We start from the raw sequence: 23,525 nt of genomic DNA, 5'->3' as shown, positions 1-23,525 counted from the left end.
ATTTATTGTTTAAAGAAGCATGTAAATGATTTAATATGGAAAGAAAAAAATAAAATAAAAGTTCAGTGAGTAAAAGAGTATCTAAATATAGGCACTTTTTTAATTTTGCCCTTATTGTAATGTCAATTTTAAGAGAGTTAAACTTAAATGTATATTTCTGAAATTCAAAGTACTAAAATGGAGTTCGGATCTGCTGACCAAACTCACTAAAATGTCCCACTAAAAAGTTCACCCTTAAAAAAGAAAAAAAAAAGTTCAGACCCTTGAATGCTACTATTTCCAAAGAAAAAGTATGTATTTATAATTTACTCTTTTTTTGTAAATGAGTCCAAATTGGCCAGGCCTAAATAAATTGGACCCACCTGAACTAGATATGAAACTTAGGTGGCATTTGATAAATTTGAAATCTGAAAAGTTAAAAAGACATCAAAAGTGTTTGAAATCTAAAAAGAGACAGTTGCTTTTCGACTTTTTAGAGGCTCTAAATAAAAAATGTTGTTTGTGTTGGATCAAACCTTCAGCATCTAAAATTCATTGATTTTACTATTTTACCCCTAAAATAGATTATTTGGTAATTTTGAGTTCAATTTGCATTATTTCATAAAAATAATTTATTAAATTCAAAATAATATTAAAAAATAAGGGGTCTGTTGCCGTTGTACGACGGGGATTCCAGCCTACTGTACTTGGGGATGACTGTGGCTACCGGGGCGACGACCTACTGTTTGCCGGAGGACTCCGTCAAGTTTGGTTGGTGACTGTTTGTGGTTACAGCCCCTTCTGGATTCCTCTCATTGTTAGAGAAATATGATTCTAGCGAGCGTCGCAGCTCCCGGACGTCGTCTTTGACCTCACGAACCTCTGCGCTGGTTTCCATGAGCCTATGCTCCAGTTCGTGGACCCTGGATGATAGCTGCTCCAGAGCTCTCATGACGGTTGGATATGATACCAAGTTGTTATGGGCCCAGGCGTAGGATCTCGTCACAGGTCGGTCCACGAGGAAAACCCTCTGTGTTCCCTTGTTCCTCCCTACTCTTGATGGACCTATCTAGGCGCCCTAATGGTGATTTGCTCAAGAGATCACCTAACTCTCTTTTACTCTCTTTCTTGACTGAATATTCGATATCCTCATTCAATAATGGTGTCTCCTTAAATAGGAGATTACAAGAGTCCTAATCTTAGGGAGTCTCCTTGCTGAATAGGGAGACTTCCAATTCTATCTTGCTAAGGATAAGATAAGCTAATCCTAATATGATAATAAAATAAACTAATCCTAATCTGATAACAAGATAAACTAATCATAATCTGATAATAAGATAAATTAATCCTAATCTGACAACTTACTAACAATATAAGATAAGAGCATTAGAATAAGATAAGAACAAACAAGATGATCTAATCTAATCTGGCGGTGGGTCAAGTTCCTGTCGTTGCCGGTGGCGATGGTACGTCTTTCCGAGGAATGAGTTCATAACACCCTTTCTCAAACAAAGAAGTAGAGGATAATTTTAGTCCAAGAAAAGTTTCAGATTTTATGTATTTTATGTAATAATATATCCAACATTTTCTATAAATTTCTTGTATTTTTTATTTTTATTTTATTTTTTGTTTTTTATTTTTAATCGAATGTAGATAGAAAATTCCAAATATGATTACATCATCCAAATATGTGATAATGAGATCGAGTTTTGAAGTTTCAAGCAATGTTTTGAAAACTTACCTAGAAACAAAAACGGTCAAGGCACTATTTTTCGGTTCCATGATTTAACCATTGGGTTAAATTGTTTGATCCATGGTATCATAAATAAATTAAAAATAAAAATACTTATAAATAATAAAACAATACCATAAAAGTTAAATAAAATATAAAAAAAAAAACATCGCCGGTAATGGAGGTATGACAGTGTTGGGTTCACACTAGTGGTCGCTATTGATTGTTGGTAGTTTGTAAATGGTGGTTGCCACTACAAAACCATGCACTCAACGATGACTCAAACTCAAAGTGAAAATTGAGAAATGAAAACCTTACATTTGTCAAAGGGGAGAATGAAAATGATTTACCTTCGAACCCCAATCACAATTATCAATTCGATGGAGACACCGGTGGGATTTCTTTTATTTTTTTATTTTTTTAATGTAGAAAACATAAAACATATAACCCGTTAATCGTTGTGTGGATCGAATGGTTTAACGGTTTGATTGCTCAGGCCAGTGGTTTTTTGACATTTCCAACATTTTTTTTTTTAAGAAAAGAGGTTTATAGTATAACTAGAACCAGAGACCTGAACGATTCCCAATTTTTCGATTCAATCGTCCAATCCGGTCCCGTTTTGAAAGCATTGGTTTCAAGTATCATTGACAACAAGGACTAAATTCAAAATTAAGTCCATAGTCTTATTCACATTTTTAATAATAGTTTAAATATAGAAGAATAGATGCATTCAATTTTTTTTACAATTTTTTATATTTTTGTGTGTAAAAATAATTTAATATATCACAGTTGCAGATTTTTTGTATTTTTATATTTTAGTATTTATTTATATCATTAAAGGTTAACACATTTAACCCAAGGTTGAACTATTTATTATTAATTTTTATATTTCATTTTTGGTTAGTTCTAAATTATGTATTTCATTTTTATTATCAATAAAAATAATTATTATTTATCCCACTTATTTTTTAATTTGATTAATAAAACATCTTAAATGTGTCTAATTATTTCTAAATTTATGTTGTAATATTCTATATTTATTTTCATTTTAAAAAAATTATTACTTACTTATGACTTCGTAGGTTAATCAATTTGATTTGGAAGGTTGAATTGCCAAGCCACCACTTGGATAAAAATGAATTTATTTTTTGAGTCAATTTTTAAAATATATGAATTTATATTATCAAAAATATTGCATAGATCTAATTAGTAGTATTTATTAGTTAAAAATAACTTAAAAATATAGGACTTAATAAGATAAAATGGGATTTAATACCTTAAGTACAAGACTTAATGGGAGGGGATTAAATGAGGTGGAAAGTAATGATTAAAGTGACATTTTCACCCCTTACAATTAGGAGTGAATTTGAGCTGAGCCAAGCCGAATACTCGAGACTCGAGATTGGCTCGGCTCGAGCTCGAATTGAGGAAAAGTATCTTATAAAAAAAATTATATATATAAAATATTTTTATTTGATATTTAAAAAATTAAGAATTATAATAATTAGTTATTACTATATATAAAAATAAAATTAAAAACTATTATTATTATATGTAGTTATTCGAGCTCGGCTCACAAGCCTTATGAGCCAAGCTATATTAGGCTCAAGTTGGACTCAATTATTAGACAAGCCTGTAAATTGGGCTCGAACTCGGCTTAAAGTTTGGTTGAAATAGAACCGAACAAAGCTCAAATAGCTCGTGAAGAGGTCGGCTCGTGGCCACCCCTACTTACAATTAGAGGGTAATTTTATAATAAAAGTTGAGATTAAAGTTATAATAAAATTACTTTTATATCTTTTCTCAAATAATAAAATAGAGGTAATTTTAGTCTAAAAAAATTTCATATCATTCACATTTTTATATATAGTATAAATATACATATTGTGAGTAATTACGTGACAAATTTCCGGACTTGGGCGTCGGTTTTGTGTTCAAACCCGGCCCGGCCAACGAACACACACGTAAGCCTACTTCACACGCAAACCGTGGATGCCTCAAGCGGTGAAGCCCATCAGCCGTCAGGGCCGTCCTAACTCCCAACTACTGACCAAGCAAAAGTAAGTACTTTCCATGTCATCGATCCGCTCCAAAGTAGATAAATAAATCAAATCCGTCGTTTTCCATCCAACCGCCGAAAATGCCTATCACATGGATCGGTGCTCTCAAATCCCGCCAACCCAAAATTTTGAAAAGACTATAAATTCTCATCATCTAATGCTTCTCTTCATCAATCTGTCCCTCTCGCAGCCTCGTTCTGTTTCTCCTGTTTTCCTCAGGATTCCTTCGTCTGCAACTCAGCAGCAACCATGTCTGGCCGTGGAAAGGGTGGTAAGGGATTGGGCAAAGGAGGTGCAAAGCGTCATCGTAAGGTGCTGAGGGATAACATTCAGGGTATCACCAAGCCGGCCATTAGACGTCTGGCGAGGCGTGGTGGTGTGAAGCGTATCAGTGGTTTGATCTACGAGGAGACTCGCGGAGTTCTCAAGATCTTCTTGGAGAACGTCATCCGAGACGCAGTCACTTACACTGAACACGCTCGCCGGAAGACTGTGACCGCCATGGATGTCGTCTACGCTCTCAAACGACAGGGCAGGACCCTCTACGGCTTCGGTGGTTGATCCTGCAATGTCTCCATTGCTCCACAAATCTACAACATCTTCGTGCCAGTCTTTTGTTCTTCTTGTACTTGTAAATTTGGAATTCTAATGATATTGTATTTAGACTCAACGAATATGCTCACATTTAAGACGTGATTTCAATGGGAAGTTGCTTTTCCTATACTATTGTTTCTTGATCTCATCTGCCCTGGAAATCCTACCCTGTAGCGAGTTTTTTTTTCAAATGTATTTTAATTTTCTCGGCTTGTTTTAGCACTTGGGAATTGGGATCTCTCGTGTAAGTGCAATTGCTGCTGTTGTCTAGTTCCTTACAGTTTTGCAGTTGTTACTGTCTTCGTCCAGAAGCTTGAAATCCCTCCAGGAAAATAATTGGAGGAAACAAAAGTCTAACCCTAATCCTGACTGTAGTTTTTGATTTAATTGTTCTCTGGTCTGTAATTATTGCTTTGATGTTTTGTATGCAATCTGAGAGTCGGCGGAAATTCTGGTCTCCTTCCAATTCTGCATTTTGGTGTTGTGCATCGTCCTCTTTGTTGCAATGGTAATTAGGGTGGCACCTCATCACAATTGCTTGAAGTTGCTCTTCTCCATTGGTGCTTTTTTCATCACCCTCGTGGAGTTGCGGTAGGAGTTAAACCGCTGTTGAGTGTAATTTGAAAGGCACAGATGCCCTTAAGTGTCATTTAATTTTTTTATCAACCACTAAACGTGACAAAAAATTAACATTACCAAATCTTTTCTTCTTTCATTAAGAAAAGCTCACATTTGAATGGGCATTCAGCGATCTCAACTTTCTTGAATTGAAGAGACAGATTTGGGATTGTTCTTTGTTTTTTTCAGTACTTAAATGGTTGATAATGAAAATTAGATGACACTTGAATTACATTTATATCTTTAAAATGCTAATTAAAATTTGGTTAATAGTAAGTTAATAGCATGTATTGAATTGTTGCAATTTAAAGTTTGGGGACCAATGTGACACTACTCTCAAAGTATAAGATACTAATTAGGAATTTTCCCTATTTTTTATTTTTTTCCACTGGGATGTTCTGGGGTTAGGTTGGGTTGATTTGAGTCATTTTCTTCAACCAATTTGACATGGCTAGTTTACTCATTAATTAAATCAAAACCGACTAAGCCTGAAGCAAAACCCATGCCAAATATGAAGGGTTAGCTTTACTAATTTAGTTGGTTTTTATATATATTTTAAATGAAAATATCTATTTATATTTAAATTTATTTCTTTTTAGTTTTTATGCAAAATCAAGATTTATATTTTAATTGATTAATTTTTTATACAAAACCTTTTTTTTTTGTCAATATATATTTAAATTTATACAAAACTTAATTAAATATTGTACCATTGTGGCATTGTAAATTGTCTTCCTCTTCCTTTGCCTTTGTATTCATGCCAACCATTTTAATGGATCAATGGTTCTCGACTGTGAAAGCAAACAAAAATGTTGGCCATGAGGGATACTGTCTCAAACATTGTCGGTTCGACGATGGCTGGGGTGGACAAGACCAAAGAGCATGTTCGTTTGTTCCTTTTTCTATCTATGCTGTCTGATTGAGTCGAATTGGTTTAGTCGGTTCGGTCGATTTGACATTTAATGTGAACACCCTATTTCCCACAACAGTTATTCGTGCATATTGTGTGCATTTCTAACCAAGTTTAGTCCTTGAAATTGTTGGCATGCGAAATAATACATAATTGTTTCATTTCATTGCACTTGATCTCCATCGTCTGAGCATTCTGTAGTCATTTCGTAGCAGAACTTTTTAGGTACATTTGAAATGTAAACGTAACCAAATATACCTGTAATCCTCTATCGGTTACAATTCGCTGGAATCCATTTAACCTCAGGTGCAACATCGACCATAACATATCTGGAGCCAAATACATCATAAAAAGTTTTAGATTCGCATACCTAGCCCAGGTTGGAGAAAAATGCAAAATAAAAATAAAATAAACGAAAATGAAAGAAACTTAAACAATGGTCGGGTGGTCGCCGGTGAGCCTTTCCTTCTGATTAAAAAATTTAAATGTGAAAAGAAGAGATGAGAAGGAGATCAAATCCGCCCCCATAAAATTATCCCTTACAACGTCCCACAGTACATTCTCTTCGGATGATGGCATATCATTTTTAATATTATCGTCAGGAATTGTTTCTAATACACGGTGAAAATATATTATAGGACTTTGTGAGGAACAATCTTGTGGGGGTCTGATTTGAGCTCATGAGGATGAAAGAGGAGGGGGTGGAGGATTCACGCAAAGGGTTACAGGAATAGAAAGGAAACGGAGGGCACGTGGTCTTAAGAAGTAACGGGACATGCCGTTAGCGCCGCACGAAATCAAAGTGAGAAGCGTGTGATAGGACACATGGCGAGGGTTTATTGTGTGAAACGTTTTTGAAAGTTCAAATCAGCCCCTTACAAGAGTGCCTCCCACAACGTCTCACAGTATATCCTTGCCCCTTACATGGCGAGGGTTTATTGTGTGAAACGTTGTGGGGGGCATTTTGTTCGGACTGATTTAGTGTCGTTTTTGGATCCTTTCTCGCCGCCTTAAAAGTTAAAAAAATTAAAAAGTACATATTTCCACGTCATGGATCCATTCGAAAATTTCAAAGTAAATCATCTCCGTCGATTTTCCATCCAACCACCGAAAGTTCCTGTCACAAGGATCGACCCCCTCAAAACCCGCCAATCCAAAATTTGAAAAGACTTGTATTAAACTCCCATCATCTCATCCCTCTCCTCCATCGCCAAGTCTCTCCCGTTCGAAGGTTCTCTGGCTTCTCTCACAGTCTCACGGTTTCTTCGTCCGAAACTCAGCAGCAACAATGTCTGGTCGCGGAAAGGGTGGTAAGGGATTGGGCAAAGGAGGCGCAAAGCGTCACCGTAAGGTGCTGAGGGATAACATTCAAGGAATCACGAAGCCGGCCATTAGGCGTCTGGCCAGGCGTGGTGGAGTTAAGCGTATCAGCGGATTGATCTACGAGGAGACTCGCGGGGTCCTCAAGGTCTTCCTGGAAAACGTCATCCGTGACGCAGTCACCTATACTGAACACGCTCGCCGGAAGACTGTGACCGCCATGGATGTCGTCTACGCCCTCAAGCGACAGGGCAGGACCCTCTACGGCTTTGGTGGTTGATCATACGATGACTCCGCTGCGCAACAAAGCTGCAACATCTTCGTGCCAGTCTTTTTTCTCTTCTTATTCTTGTAAATTTGGAATTCCAAGGATTTTATTATGTCGACTCAATGAATATGTTCGCATTTTAATTCATGATTTCAATGAGAAGTTGGCTTTTCCTACTACTGGATCTTCATCTCGGTCTTCTCTGATTTCTGAGAATGTGCATCTTCTTTTGTAATGTGCTCGGCTTCTTTACCCTAATGTTCCCGTATAGATGATTGAACCCATTCAGCTCATTTTAGATTTTTAGTAAATGTTTTTAAACGAATGTGCAACTATCTGTTTTAATTCTCACTGTAACTGCAAATAAAGAGCTTTCGCCTCAACCCATTTTAGATTTCCCGAACAATACAGGATCTGGTGCACTTCTTCTGTTGTCTTGTTCGTTCTGGTTTGTAGTTGATTATATCTTCGCACTAGTTTAAAATTTCTCTCTAACTGAACAATGAGCGGAGTAGGAAAGAAAACCTAGCCCTAACCCTAAGTGTAGTCTTTGATTTAATTGTTCTCTGATTCAGTCCATAATTATCCACTTGATGAGTTGTCTGCAATCTGAGAGTAAACGACGTTGCTTGGCGCCCTACAATTCGGCATCTTGGTGATGTGCATCCATCTTCTTTCGTTCCAATGTTTATGGTCGGGTGGCACCTCAATTTCAAGAAGGCGCTCTTCTTGAGTGGAGCTCTCGTCATTGCCCGCGTGGAGTTGCGGTGGGTGTTCATCTCACTCCTTAGAACCTTGCCTTAAATTTCTGATTTTTTTTGAGTGACTTCAATTTCCGATTTGGTTTCTTCTTTATCAGTTTCTTTAACCAGTTATAGTTAGTGAATTTTCTCGAGGCTCTTCTGCTATGAAGAATCATGGAATTGGTCAAGTCTCATCTGTAACTGCTAGGGGATTTTAAAAATTGTGTCATTCGGATGCTTCGTGTCTGCTTTTTGCCTAATGGGTCAATTCTGAAGTTGGTTTTAGATTCAGGGAGATGGAATTGATCAGAGATGACCTGTTCGAATGACACACGACTATATCTGCTCACCGAAGGAATTGGGGTGAGATTGGATTTCATTTGGGTGCTTTACTCTGACCGAATTGCTGATTGCTGGTGTATTGGTAATTGGTTCTGGTCTGATGGCCATATGCTATGTGTCACGGATACAATGGATCATGGCTTCTCTAAGATTGATGAGAAGATCGTTTGTTTTGCTTTTGCCTATTTCCCTGTTTTGGAGTGAGTGGTCTTGTTACAGGTTCTATTTCCATGTGATCACCTTGTATGTTTTTGCTTGGATGCTAATTCTGGTAAGCTCAATGTTAAATACAGAAGAGGAGAAGCTGAACAATATGATGCACGATGTTTCTAGTAAAGAACTCTATACAAAACTTTGGCAGCAGTCTGGTCTATGGTGGTCCACTCCTGCTGTTTGATATCCAGTATTTGACCTGGAACCGTGGGGCTCTGTATTGTTGATGGAATGCATTATGATGGAGCTTTTATTAAGTTGTTATTCATATCATGCTCAATGAATTGCTTGTGGAATTTTAGCAACAGATTTGAAGTTATGTGCATCAATCTCTCCCAAATTATTCTTCCCTTCTTTCTCCCCTAATAATTTTGTACCTCTCATCTCTCTTTTCTATCTCCTCTCTCTTTTTGGTTCTCTTTCCTTCTCTTTCATCCATTTTCTCTCCTCTATACCTCTCTTTCATTCGTTTCTCTTTCTTCTCTCTATAATCCATTTATCTCTCCTCTTATTTCTTTTCTCCCTCATTCAGTTCTCTTGATTCTCTCTCCTTTGTCTTCTTTTTCTCTCTAACCTTTTAAGACTAGTTGTATTTGGGTTGAACCAATGTACCACTAAGTCAGCCCTGAGTCTATTCATGTGGAACTGTTGGTTGTTGGGGTTGTTGCACCCCCCCCCCCCCCACACACACACACACATTTTAACATTTTAAATGGCTCCGGGAGTCTTGCTTTTGAGTTTGCACTTCTATTGGAAGTTACTTGTTCTGACTTGTAATTTGAGTATGAATGAACGAAATTCTCCTTTTATGGCTTAAAGAAACCAATGAAACTTTAAAACAGCCCAGGCTGTTCTTTACCAAACCACCAAAGTTTTCTCCATGCATTTGCAAAGGTTCAAATATTCAGAAGGTCAACAGGGGTTGATTAAGTTGAGTTGGAAACCCATGTACACCTTAGAATTATGGGTTACTAATGGATCTAGGTGGTTTGTATAGGCTGGCTCTCAACCCACATCATTTCCCACTCCTAGATGAAAAGATGGTAGGTAGATGGACATGGTTTTAGGGGTGAGGTGCCAATTGGATCAGTTTTGGTTCTCATTCCAAACCTCATCCTTTGGCTGTGTTTGGTTGCAATGCAAATAAATTTGCACTGATGCAAAACCATGGCAGTGCAAATGATTTGAGTGTAAGTTCTGACCATTTTTATTTCAAATTTTAGCTTATTTTGTTTGATTGCAGTACAAATAAAGTAAATTTGCTCAGCAGTACACTCCCATGCATTTGTACTAGTAAAAATAAATTTGGTCAGCAAGCAAACACAACCTTTTTTCACTAGTCCAAAAAATGATACTATCAAAATAAATTAGTACTATGAATCCAGCATGACCTTTGATTAATACCTATTCTTAGTGAATGCTATATTTTCATATTTTTTAATGGTATCATGTCATAAATATTTATCATGTTGTGTATAAATAATTTTATTGAGAGTAAAGTTTGGTGTTGAAAAAATGTACAACTATTATCAGGTTTCTAACAAAATGAGATTTACGAAAAAATGTACATGCCTTGATTGTTTTTTTTTTTATCAACAACACTTTCATTAATTCATCAATAGAAGATTTACAAAAGGAAGACAAACACGCTTATCTTTCAAGAGTAACAAAGAACCTCAAGAAAAGGAAAAAAGAAAGAGAAAAGAAAGAAAGTACACTAAAGTTACAGCTTGGCCCAAAATAGTGAATCCCTTTCTACCCCTTGTTTAGCTAAACCGTCAGGTAGGGAATTAATCGATCTTTTAACCCAACGTATGTTAATTTCCATCTCCCGCACCAGCCACTTCTACCCCTTGTTTAGCTAAACCGTCAGGTAGGGAATTAGCCAATCTTTTAACCCAACGTATCTTAACTTCCATCTCCTGCACCAGCCACTTAAATTTTCTCATCTCTTATTGTACTTCCATAAGCCATTGTGATCTTTAAGTAGCCACCCTATCACCACCTCTGAATCTCCTTTAATTAAGAGTTTCCTGATGTTCAACTCCTTAGCATTTTGGACTCCTTCCATAACTGCAAATATCTCAATTCTAAGGGAGTCACTCACTCCAATTGGGCCTGAGAACATGGCAAAAATGACCCCGTTTCTATCCCTAAAAATACTCTCAATCCCCGATTGTCTCAGATTTTCCCTACTACACCCATCAAAGTTTAGTTTCACGAATCCACTAGGTGGAGGGGTCCAAGTCACACTCATTACTGACTTAGTTTGTGTGCAACTTGCAATTTAACCCCACTTCCTCAACATGTCATCCACAGTGTAATCTATGAAAAGCTCCAAAGATTTCAACCACTATATCGCCTTAATATGAATGATGGCCCTCAGATCTGCTGCTCCTCTCTGAGCTTCTGAGAATATCCTAGAGTTTCTTTCTTTCCAAACTGTCCAACATACTGCAGCCCTTAGTCATCTCCACATTGTCCTTCCCCTTTTCATTTGCCACTTGAAAAAAGAAGGGTAAAGAAGGCTTTACAAATCTGATGGGGGTTCCAACAACAACCAAATAGGGACAAAGCCCATTCCCAAATTGACCTAGCAAAATGGCAAGACACCAGTAGGTGAAAACTAGTCTCCCCATCCGCTTTACAGAGGACACACCACTGAGGTGACAAACAAGTATTGAGTCTCTTCTTTTGGAGTAAATCACCAGTGTTGATTCTTTTCAGATAGACTTCCCAACAAAAACTACCAATCCTAGGAGGTATTGCTTTGCACCAAACCTCATCAATAGGAAAATGAGGGACTGTAGGACTGGTGGACTGACTTAAGACTTTGAAGAAATAAGCACAAGTAAAAATGCCATTGGGAGAAGGTGTCCAAATTCTAGAGTCCGCTCTAGTGGGGTCTAAGACAATGTTGTCAAGAATTGCAATAAGGCTCAAAATGATGTCAAAGTCTGAGTCCCTCAAATCCCTTCTTAGACCCAAGTTGTACCCAATCCCAGAAATGGAAGAGGACGGGGTGGTAAAAGACGAGATTGGCTCATTTTTCAAATAAGAAAGAACAAACAAAGAAGGAAATTGATCCTTTAGAGGGGCACTCCCCACTAGGTTTGTTTCCAAAATTTTATGGAATTACCATAATTCAAATCATACTTGATATTATAGGAGAAAACTAGAAGTAGGTCATGAACGGTTTTCTAAGGAGAATTGCTTGTAGTCCTAGCTCTGATTCTAACATCTCATCCATTATGCTCTAGCCCATGAATACTTGCCATTATTCTAACCCAAAGCTTCTCCTTCTCCATTGGGAATTTCCACAACCACTTTCCCAATAGAGTCGTATTCCTTCTCCTAATATTCCCAAGCCCCAAGCCACCACATGTCTTACTCCTACAACTATCTCCCAACTCACTCTATGATCCCTCTTTTCCTCTCCTGGTTCCCACAGAAAATCTCTCATTAATTTCTCCAATGTACTAGCAACCTTGATTGTGGTTGCAAGAACTTACTTTGACAAATTCCCTCTTGCTCGATTCATTACATACCTAGGTTGTGTAACATGGTCCACTCTCTTATTCAATTTGCTATTTCAAACTTGGGTTCTTATGCATCAGATGTGGTTCCCTTTTTTTCGAGGCCTTCCTTGCTTAATATGTATATGAACTTTAAGTGTTTTTTTCTTTGTAATAAGCTTGTTTTTTTTTTTTTGTCAGATGCTATTACATGATCTAGACTGATTAACAATCATATATTGCTGATAGGCTAGTTGATGAACTTGCTAATTAGAGTCCCAGTTTATATACTGTATATTTAGATCACCAAAACATGCTAATAGATATATTTTATGAAGCAGAATGATTTCCTCCCACGTGCCATAAATTTGCTTCCTGTGCAAAAGAGTTATCAGTTCTTGTGTGTCTGACTGTAGCAAAAAAGGATTTGAGCTCCTGCTCCTTCGCGTTTAAGAGTCCCCCATAGATTGCTTTAATTTCAGATTCTCTGCTTCCCTCTACCTTCATTCGATAACCATTTGTAGAAACAAGTTCGCCTGAACTAGTAAATGCACCAATGTTAACAGTTGCAGCTGATGTAGTTGGGTTGTAAGAGTCATCACTATGTATATATTTGGAGATTGACCCTTGGCTCCGTCAGAATTCAGAACCTTTTGATGCAACCATCTCAACTGTAAGAATTATCACTATTCCAACTCTTGAACTGCTGATATATAGGTCTAATATTGATGAGGCTCTATTTTTTCAAATATCTTTTTATTCCTGCTCACCCAAATGTGTCTAAACCTTTTTGTAGTTTGAAAAATGGAAACCACTCAACCATCTAGTAATAGTTTGATACAAATTTTCTAGGTTGAACCCCATCTTTGCTACAAGCCAAATTGCTCGAGAAATTAATCAATGAACAAAGATATATGCTCTTGTGTCTTCTTCATTGCCATAGAAGATACATGAGCTATGCTTTATTATGGCTGAAGGGGAAATCCATCATATGGATGGTTGAACCATGCTGGATGGTAGGGTGAAATTTCAAATTTTTTTTTTCCAAGAATTGCCTTCCCAGTTTTAGAAAAACTGTATTTTTCAATGATCATTCTTGCACCAAAATGGATCAGATCTGAAACCAAAAGAAAGGGAAAATAATACTTGATACAGAATCCACATGTGCAGTTCCCAAAGTGGTAGTTCACACCCAAAGAAGGTACCAAGACCAGTTTGAATTGAAACCGGTTCAGCAACGCAGTCCTTCAACAAGAACTACAATTCAACAATTTGGATCAAGCAAGGGGTGTGAACACGAATTAGATCTAATGTTTTATTGCAAAAATTAGATATCAAAACTGATCCCTATCAGTCCAAGAACTGGAGGCTGAACTAGGGTTTGGGCGGCAAGAGCAAAAGGAGAGAATTGAGAGTAGATGAGATGTTTGGAATAGTTTGCCCCCTCCTCCTCTTATAAGCCTTGAGGATCAACACTCCTAGTCCAATTAGGAGGAGTCTTTGATCCAAATCTTTATTTGGATCTGGACTCTTTAAGCGGATAAAACTTATCCTCTTATTCTATTGCTGATCTAAACCCATATCCATACCCATATTTTCCCATGTCACGTGACTGTTTAAGTTGTCATGTGACATCCTGATTAACCCAATTAATCATGGGTCTTAGGCCCATTAAGCAAGTGGCTCACGTCCCCAATTAGTTGCTGGCCAATTTGGCTCCCTTTGTATGGCATAGGACCCTAACAATGACTTCACATAAGCCTATATGTGTTTGGCCCATCTTCTATGAAAAAGTCTGGCCGAATTCACTGATAAGCAAAGTGAACCCATGAGTCCATCAGTATGGGCTCTTAATGGGCCCAATATTTACATTAAATAGTCATTGAATCTAGCCATCCTATTAAGGCCCAAGGACCATGGACTTAAGTGAAATATAGCCCATCAGGTAAAACAACCCTAAATGGTCTCTTGCACTTAACGTCTCAGCCCTTAATGATCAAACACTACCCGATAGGGAAGGACCTCTCCCCTAGCTGCAAGGTGCAGTGTTGCACTCTTTGCTTGAATGGACCCATCAGAGAGAGTGTAGTCCCAATCATTCACTTTGTCCGACAAAGGGGCTGATCGTGTCACTATGATCACCCACTCGAGTGAATTCTCAAACTGCCCCAACATACCTAGGATTTGACCCCCAAAGGATTTCACTGATTGGCATATCAAAGACAACACAATCTAACACCCAATGCAGTACCATAATCGAGTCTAGGGGTTAGGTGTAATTTTCCAGTTTTGCCCTCCAAGGTCCAGGGCATAATTGGAAAATTGTTCGAATTTAGTATTTCAAACAAACACACACTACATGTACTTCGAGTCTAACCCTGTCAGCTGAGACAAGCTACACCAACCTACTTGGTAGCATATTAGTGTCAGCTTTGGCAGGATAAACTTCCCCAAGTCTATCCAATGGCTAATAACATTCTAAACTAACATGAGTCTCATAAATGTTAAGTTTAAGGGTAATTACACATAAACACACCAAATATAACATGAATCAATTATGTATTTTATTCATTTATATGTATATCAATTTGATTAGAACTAAGGGCATACACTGTTTGACAATGGCCCCATTTGGTTCATTGGAATAGGGGTTTGAAATCGGAATCGAAATGGGTTTTGGTTGGGTGGAATTGGAATCCCATTCCCATTCCTACTGGAATGGCATTCCCCTGTTTGAAGGAATGACCATTCCCTGCCCTCCCTTGGGGAATCAAATCCCATTCCTACTGATTCCAATTCCCATTACCATTCCATTCATGTATGAACCAAATAGGCTATGGGAATGGGCGATTCTGATTCCGACTATGAACCAAATGGACCCTATGTTTTTGGATTTCAATTTAACTCCTGTAGGCAGAGCTTTCCAGAGTAATTTCTAGAGAATTACTTGGTGAAAACAATCAAGGATGAAAGAATAAACTCCACACTGAGTGTTTGGAGTTTGTGTATTTATATCATTTGTTGTTTGTTACAACTGATCTGATTTCACAAGATAAGGAGTCAATGTACAATAAGGAGTCTGAGTACAAAGGATTCTAAGCAGATAAGATTGAGAAATGAGGGGAAGATACTTACATGGGGCTGTCCTTGAGTTGGGATTCACCATGTGCAACCGTTGCAACTTTACTCTTTAACACCCTCCCTCGAGCTCACTATGGGAGAGGAAATACAGAGCTTGAAACTGATGAAGGGAAAATGTGGGCTAGCTAAGGGCTTATTGAAAATATTTGCAAGCTAATCCTTGGTAGAAATGAATTTAACATTGAAAGCTTGCTTCTGAACTTGGTTACAAAGTGCACATCAATCTCAATGTGTTTGGTGAGAGGATGAGTGATGAAGACACTAAGAGTTCATTTGGTTTGTAGTTGGAATTGAAATCCTTCGAAATCAGAATCGAAATTGTTCATTCCCATAGTTTGTTTGGTTTAGACAAGAATGGGATTTGGAATTGGAATCAACAGGAATAGGATTTCATTCCCAAGGGAGGGGCAGGGAATGGTCATTCCTTCATACGGGGGAATGCCATTCCAACAAGAATGGGAATGGGATTCTGATTCCGCCCAACAAAATAGTTGGAATTAGAATAGCCCATTCCAATTCCAATTCCAGACCCTATTCCTATGAACCAAACAGGGTCTAAGCTCATGAAAGAGAAAGCGAAGCCAAACAAGCTTAGACCTGGCCATGGTGATGCATTGATACTCAAATTTAATGCTAGAAAGAGAGATTGTCGCTTGCTTGTGAGATCACTATGAAATGAGATCATTCTCCATAAAAACACAAAAACTCACCATGTGATTTGTGGTCATTTGGGAAACCATCCCAGTTTTCCATTAAAGAAGGCATGAAGTCGTAATGAAGAACAAGGAGTGATACAAGGTTGTAGTCAAGAATAATCTTTAGATAGCACAAGATGTGTTTAACAGTGATCCAATGTGTTTTAGATGGAGCATGGAGGAACTGGCACACTTGTTTGTAGTGAATGAGAATATATTGAAGTGAGCACCCACCATATTGTGATATCTAGTGACATCATCCAAAGTACTTCCATCAAAATGAGAGAGAGGTAGAGGGTGACATAGGAGTGGACATTGGATGAACACCATCTAAAGAGAGCCATTAAAGGAGATCCAAAGCATACTTGCACTATGATATAAAGAGGTCGGGGGATGTACATATGGCTTGTATACCAAGAAAGTAAATTAGTGGCTCAAACTCCTTTAGAGCGAAAGAAGAGCACATGGCCTTCATAGGAGAAGGGAAGAATGTAAATGGTATAATCTCCTTGGTAAGAAAAAAAGACAAAACAATGACGTATCAGATTTGGAAGATGGAGAAGTTGAACTTAGCAAAGAAAGAACTTGGAGTACCAAGCTTGTGGTGCTTGCTTCAAGCCATAGAAGGATTTTCAAAGATGACAAACAAAGTGAGGCCATTAGGGGCCAACAAATCCCAGTGGTTGAGACATGAATTCATTCTCATGAAGGTCACCACGTTAAAAGTTGTTTTATTCATCTAGTTGGTGAATTGTCCAACCACAAGAGATGAAAAAATGAGAATTGTTGACCTTATGTGTTTCGTTGATAACAAATTCATTGAAGGTACTAATGGTGTGGTTTAAGTATACAACTATCTTAAGTAAGCTTTTCTAAGCCTAAATTCAAAGAAAGCATGTGTGCTATCATAAATGAAGAAATGAAAGACTAGATTGGCATGTTTTGAAGTTTGGGGACCAAAGTGATACTAGGCCCAAAGTACAAGGTACTAATCTAGCCCCGTTAATGATTAATGCACATGAGCATATTTGTAACAACTCCGAATCAGGCACCAATACATGGTTATAACAAAAATATATATTATAAATGAATATATGCATTATATATAAATGGATATACTTAAAATATATAACATATAGTATATTATTTATTATTTATAATATAACCTAGTAAAATGGCATGTACGATGCACATGATATTTGATATTGATGATGATGTTTGACTATGCTTTTATGTCTTGAGCACATGTGAAAGCTTACATATTACTTAAGTCTGAAAATAATTGTATAATACATAAGAAAAGACTTCTCACAAAATGCCAAATCAATGATAAAACAAGAATTTTCTCAAGTCTTAAAACATGGTAGTTGCACATGCATCATATTGAAAATCAATGCACTAAATCAATAATATAATTGCCTTTAACAACATTACATGCAAACAAGGTTCAAAATATTGATATGCCCAATACGTCGATAAACGCATATTGGGAAGTATAAGTAGTTTCTTTAGTTTTTTTTTTTTTAATCTAGTTTAGAGGGCTGGTTTAAGGTCTGTCCACCCCCTGAACCGATCAAAACCCTGATACACCCTCTATAGGGGCATATAGGGCCGATATGTATCAATATTTTGAACTTTGCATATTGATTCAATTCATTCCAATGAAACACAAAATTCACATAGAATTGATAGAAATGCCACTCTTAACCAATCTCCTTTTTTTGGGATTGTCTAAAATCTATGAAAATAATTATTATTAATGGCTAGAAGTTGTTAGATATATATCTCAATCATCCCGGCCCTATTTAACCAATTAGACATCACTATTGTGTTCTGAAACCCAAAAAACCCCGAAATGTTAAATTTCATGATTGGATTCATCTATTTGACCATTAAACTAGAAAGATATAATTTCGAAACACCAGATTAAATTGCCACATCATCTGTCCCAACCTGAAGCCTCAAAAGGGTAATGAATGATGTCAAATCCATTCTTGACTCATTAAAACATGTGGCCCAATGAAACAAAGCCTAATAGACCCAAAAATCCACAAAACCCCAAGGTAACCCTACTTAAAACCAAGAAAAGAGAAAATAGCATTTAAAAGTTCATCAAATTTACACTTTGTACCACTAACAATCCTAAATACAAAACTGCCATGACAGACACATCCTGATCTTCTATTAAACGCACAAAACCCATGAAAACCACCCCCAAATCAAAGAAAATGTTTCACAAAATAGGAAAGTTTGACTAGCATTTATTTATTTTTTAAAGAATCTTTGGTTTTTTGCATGAAATACCTCTTTTGAATCCCAACCATTGTAGTTGAACAAATTCTAACCTAACCCCCTCCCTTTCTCTATAAATATTGATATAATTCGAGCTCAAGAGAGAAGAAGATGGAGGAAACTTGAGGGAGGTCCTGGCGGGAAGACAGGGGGGAGAGAGAGAGAGAGAATGAGGAGGGGTATTTTTGACTTTAGGCCACATCTGAAATGCGTTTGAGCGCATTAAGTGACGAGCCTGAGTCTTAAAATTTCAGATCCGAAAAAACTTTTCAGATGCAACACTAAACAAATGTGGCATTTGAAAAGCAACATTTTCAGATTCAGATGTCTGAAAATTGCAATCAAACGCCAACTTAAGTTACTAATTTTAAGACGTTCAATTAATTTTGCCATGACTAAGTCTATAGAAAAGTTACTAAACCAACTTGAGGTATGACAAAATTGTATGGGTTACTGGTCTTGTTCCTTTTGTTGAACACCTTACTTACACACTGTACTTGATAAAATATCAAATTAATATTTTTTTGAAAAGAGTTTGAAAATAAAATTATATAATGACATGAGACATTTTCGTATTCTCTTAAGTTTTTCTCCCCCTCAGATCAACATATACTTAAGAGTCTAATTTTATTAAATATTAACCAAGAATTCGTGAATAAACTTATTATGTATTCCCTATCACCATTCATGTCAAGGGCGGGCTTCAAGAATCATTATCGTCGTTAGCATGGAAGATTTACGTAGCTTCTAATTATAAGTCCTAGAAGAAAGAAAAATTCCATCTAGTTGTACTATTACAATGCTTACAACAAAGATAAAATATATTAGTTCGATCTGAGCAAAAAAGAATGAAACGAGTAGTTTTAAAATAGAAATGAAAGATAAATATAAAAATTAATAAATTAATATAGGGGTTGAAAATAGCTGAATTGAATCAAGTAAAAACCTTAAAAAAACAAGATTTATGGTGAAGGGAGGGAAGGGGGTACATCAATGAAAGTTGAGTAGTTGACGGATAAAACTTAATAAAGGAAACTAAACATTGAGGTATGAAGTTTTGAATCAAGAATGCCATTCATATAAAGGAAATTAAACATCAATATCAAGTTCATACTTTTAATTAATTGATCATTCTTGGGATGAATCTGGTCCAGATTTGTTGTAAGAAAAAAGTTGTATTGCCTTTTTTTGCATAGTTATCTATTAAAATATTGAGAAGAATGCGCCAAACTTTAACCAATCCATACTTTCACACATACTAGAGCAATTGTGGTAGACTAAGCATAATATCCACCAAATTGCTCACACGCAACCCAGAAAATTAAGTTTTGTTTCATCTTACAAAGGAAGAAGATGATGCACAATGTTTTATTTTAAAGGGTAATTTTGATATTTTCAAAAATTTTAAGTCATACATGATATCACGTGATAGATATAATTGATGTCCAATTAATGACAGGTAAGTTGGCATATTTTGAAAGTTTAGGTATTGGAATTAGGGGTGGACTTGAATTGAGCCGAGGTGAGTCGAATACCTTGCTATACGAGCTCGGCTCGCCAAAATAGTGTTAGGGTCGAACTTGATTCGTGCTAAGAGACATGAGCTCGAATTCGGCTTGGTTCAAAGTTTGCAAGTTTGAACTCGGTTCACCTTGAGCTTGACTACAAGCCAAGTTTCTTATAAAAACTAAAAATTGTACATATAAAAATATTTACATACAAAAAATAAGAATTATAAAAATTATTTACTATTATACATAAAAATAAAAATATTATATATAAAATCATATAAAATAAAGATTATTTTATATATATATATATAATACATACATACATACCACCCCTAGAATGACACATTTTGAAGTTTAGGGACTAAAGTGAGACTAGGCCCAAAGTATATGGTACTAATCTTTGATTTTCCATAACAAAAAAAATATTCCGACTAGGGGTGGCAAGTTCTCATCCCATACGTTAAATCCACCCATTATGTAACCCAACCAATCCACCCAATTACTTAAATGGGTTGGAAATGGGTTGAATCACCCATTGGATCAATTTAAGTGGGTTGGGTCGGGTCATGGATATCTATTGGGTTAACCACTAATGGTATAAGTGTGAATTTCTTAGCCATTTTTCTTTAATTTTCTTTATTTGAGTGAAACAATTTATAATTAATGCATTTTTCTAATTAATTATTGATTAAAATTAGTTTTAGTTAAAGTCAACACAATTCACCCAAATCAACATGAATTCAAATTCAATCAAATGGTTCAATGGCATAATCTAGTTTGGATAAGTTGGTTCACTCATACCTGATTGGAACTAACCTAGATCCAATCAAATTCATTCAACTGCCCAATTTGGATTGATTTTATTTTGGCCCAAATGGTCCAACTGTGCCCAACCTAAATCAACCCAAACAACCCAATAATCTAGGCTGACCCAATTTGGACCAACTAGATCCAACACTATGTTAGATTCTTTAGGCACATCCTAACTCGACTGATTTGGACCGGTCTGGGCCAGACTAACTCAACCCAAGTCTGGGTGGCATGGTTGATCCATCTCAAACCGATTTTAGTTAGTCGACCTGGTCCCAAATATGAACCCATGTCAACCCGATTTAGATTGGTTCGGATTAAATCAACCTAGTTTGAATGTAAATGGACCCGATTTAGATTGGTATGATCTGAATCCGAATAGTTTGACCAAGCCCAAAACCCAAACCTACTCAAATAACTCTAAGTGATTAATTGGTTTTTATTTTCTTTGTGTAAATGATAACCACTATTACCATTAAACCATGACCAACTTATTTGTTAAAGGGAGTTGGCTTTTAGTTTTGAGTTCAAATCTGTCCCCCACATAGTGTGCCACAAAATCATCGCACAATACATCCCAATTGTGTATTGAGAACATCTTCCAATTACAACTATAGGAGATGTTCTCAATGCACACTAAGATGTGCATGTAAGAAGATTTTGGACGCATTGTGTGGGGGCAAATGTGAACTCTTTAGGTTTAAGTACCATAACCTAAGTTGTTACAAGGTTATGAATTACCCGGACTGTGAGTCAAGACAGAATTGAAGTTCAACCCAATCCCAACCCACATCACATACATGGTGAGATGTGAATATTGGTAATGTGTTGATGCAACTTTTGAATTTTTGTTCTCCATCACTACTAGACTGTTCCCTCGAATTCGGATCTGCTAAAGCTAAACACTCCCATACGGCTGCAGTGACTGGTTGGGATGAGCTGAAATTAGCCTCCACGAAATAGTTTCCCACAACGTCCCACAGCCCATCTCTGCCGCATTTTGGGAACATCTCTCCACGACAATATCAATAATGATGAGGCATCATTGAGAGATGTTTCTAATGTATGGCGGGGATGTGCTGTGGGACGTTTTGGAGCCTGATTTGAACTCGGTTGGGATGTGGTGCGAGCGTTGTACTGATAGCTCTTGACGAATTGTAACCAGCTTCTCATACCGCGCTCCTTGTACCGACCTCACATCCACATCCACTATTGGGAACATCTCATCTTCCGTATCCGATGTGCGCGTGTGACGCGCTGTGAGGTCTGCGTGCGGAGCAGATCATTCGTGCAAAATGTACATACTTTCCACGTCATGGATCCATTTGAAAATTTCTAAGTAAATTATCTCCGTCGATTTTCCATCCAACCGCCAAAAGTTCCTTTCACATGGATCGACTCCGTCAAAAACCCGCCAACCCAAAATTTGAAAAGCCTTTATTAACTCCCGTCCTCTCATCCCTCATCGTTATTCTCTTTTTTGTCCGAAGACTCTCTCGCTCTGTCTTCCGCTTCTCTCAGTGTATTTTCGTCTGCAACTCAGCAGCAACAATGTCTGGTCGTGGAAAGGGTGGTAAGGGATTGGGCAAAGGAGGCGCAAAGCGTCATCGTAAGGTTCTGAGAGATAACATTCAGGGCATCACCAAGCCGGCCATTAGACGTCTGGCGAGGCGTGGTGGAGTGAAGCGTATCAGTGGTTTGATCTATGAGGAGACTCGAGGCGTCCTCAAAATCTTCTTGGAGAACGTCATCCGCGACGCGGTCACCTACACTGAACACGCTCGACGGAAGACTGTCACCGCTATGGATGTCGTCTATGCCCTCAAGCGACAGGGTAGGACCCTCTACGGCTTCGGTGGTTGATCATGGAACATCTTCGCTTTGCAAGAATTCTTCTGCATCTTTATGCCAGTCTTTTGCTCCTCCTGTACTTGTAAATTTGCAGTTCCAAGGATCTTTTTATGTAGACTCAACGAATATGTTGGCATTTTAAGTTACCATTTCAATGAGAATTTGGCTTTTCCTACTAGTTTCTCTTGGTCTCATTTATTCTGAAGATTTTCCTTTGCGAGTTTTTTTTGCTAACGTGCGCATCTTCTGTTCCAATTTGCTCGGCTTGTTTACCATGGTATCCCTGAATATTGTTTTACTTTGAATACTAATTACTCTTTTGGCAAAATTTGGGGCATTATCAATAATAAGCTCGTCTCACATTCCAATGTGAGTTCATCGTCTCCGCGAGAAAGATCTCTTTTCGGTGTGCGCCGATACTGTCTTCCTATTGAAGTTTGAAGTCCCTCCACTAGAAAAATAGAGGAGGAATCAAAACCTAACCGTAACCCTAGCTCTACTTGTAGCTTTTCTTTTAATTGTTCGCTGGTCCTGTCTTTGACTATTGGCGCAGTCCAATCCGGTATACTCGCTTCTTTTGCGCTTGAGAATCGAGTTTCTTGTATTTATTTTCTTTTTTTTTTTTCTTTTTTTTTTTTTTTTTGAGAAAAGGTAAGGTATTTCTTTTCTTCATGTCATTGTTTGGAATGTAGAACCAATTAAATTTAGTGATTTCTCTTCAAACTCTTTGATTTGTGAAGAATCATGGAGTTGGTATGCTTGTGACTGCTAGGGGGTTTAAATTGGGTCGGTTTGATACTTTGATCTTCTTAATGGCCTGGGTTCTGGATTTTTGTCACTAGGGAATCATAGACATAACTAGTTGTTCTATCGCTGCTGAAGTTGATTTTAGATCCGAGGGAGATAGAATCTATCAGAGATAACCTGTTTA

The 23,525-nt window shown here is 37.2% G+C and overlaps 3 protein-coding genes and 1 long non-coding RNA gene across 4 annotated transcripts; all 4 read left to right on the top strand.

The window, feature by feature from the left end:
- Positions 1–3,938: 3,938 nt before the first annotated feature.
- LOC148855488 (histone H4) lies at positions 3,939–4,492 on the top strand. Its single transcript, XM_088983124.1, has one exon. It carries the CDS (start codon positions 4,021–4,023, stop codon positions 4,330–4,332), a length of 312 nt encoding a protein of 103 aa, XP_088839250.1. The 5' UTR covers positions 3,939–4,020; the 3' UTR covers positions 4,333–4,492.
- Positions 4,493–7,053: 2,561 nt separating this feature from the next.
- On the top strand, positions 7,054–7,660 carry LOC148855487 (histone H4-like). The gene has a single exon (XM_088983123.1). It carries the CDS (start codon positions 7,182–7,184, stop codon positions 7,491–7,493), a length of 312 nt encoding a protein of 103 aa, XP_088839249.1. The 5' UTR covers positions 7,054–7,181; the 3' UTR covers positions 7,494–7,660.
- A 466-nt stretch (positions 7,661–8,126) lies between these two features.
- LOC148855486 (uncharacterized) lies at positions 8,127–9,142 on the top strand. Its single transcript, XR_016112601.1, has 2 exons — positions 8,127–8,248; positions 8,860–9,142. It is a non-coding gene; the product is annotated as an uncharacterized LOC148855486 (long non-coding RNA).
- A 13,064-nt stretch (positions 9,143–22,206) lies between these two features.
- LOC148855485 (histone H4) lies at positions 22,207–22,772 on the top strand. Its single transcript, XM_088983121.1, has one exon. It carries the CDS (start codon positions 22,295–22,297, stop codon positions 22,604–22,606), a length of 312 nt encoding a protein of 103 aa, XP_088839247.1. The 5' UTR covers positions 22,207–22,294; the 3' UTR covers positions 22,607–22,772.
- The last annotated feature ends 753 nt before the right edge of the window (positions 22,773–23,525 follow it).

This window comes from Nelumbo lutea, chromosome 4, assembly GCF_056320005.1.
Source record: "Nelumbo lutea isolate HS-2025 chromosome 4, American lotus-T2T, whole genome shotgun sequence".
Taxonomy (NCBI): domain Eukaryota; kingdom Viridiplantae; phylum Streptophyta; class Magnoliopsida; order Proteales; family Nelumbonaceae; genus Nelumbo; species Nelumbo lutea.
This window is presented reverse-complemented; position numbering and strand designations above follow the sequence as displayed.

Coding starts and splice junctions, on each gene's coding strand:
- LOC148855488 (XM_088983124.1), top strand. CDS start 4,021: ATGTCTGGCCGTGGAAAGGGTGGTAAGGGATTGGGCAAAGGAGGTGCA.
- LOC148855487 (XM_088983123.1), top strand. CDS start 7,182: ATGTCTGGTCGCGGAAAGGGTGGTAAGGGATTGGGCAAAGGAGGCGCA.
- LOC148855485 (XM_088983121.1), top strand. CDS start 22,295: ATGTCTGGTCGTGGAAAGGGTGGTAAGGGATTGGGCAAAGGAGGCGCA.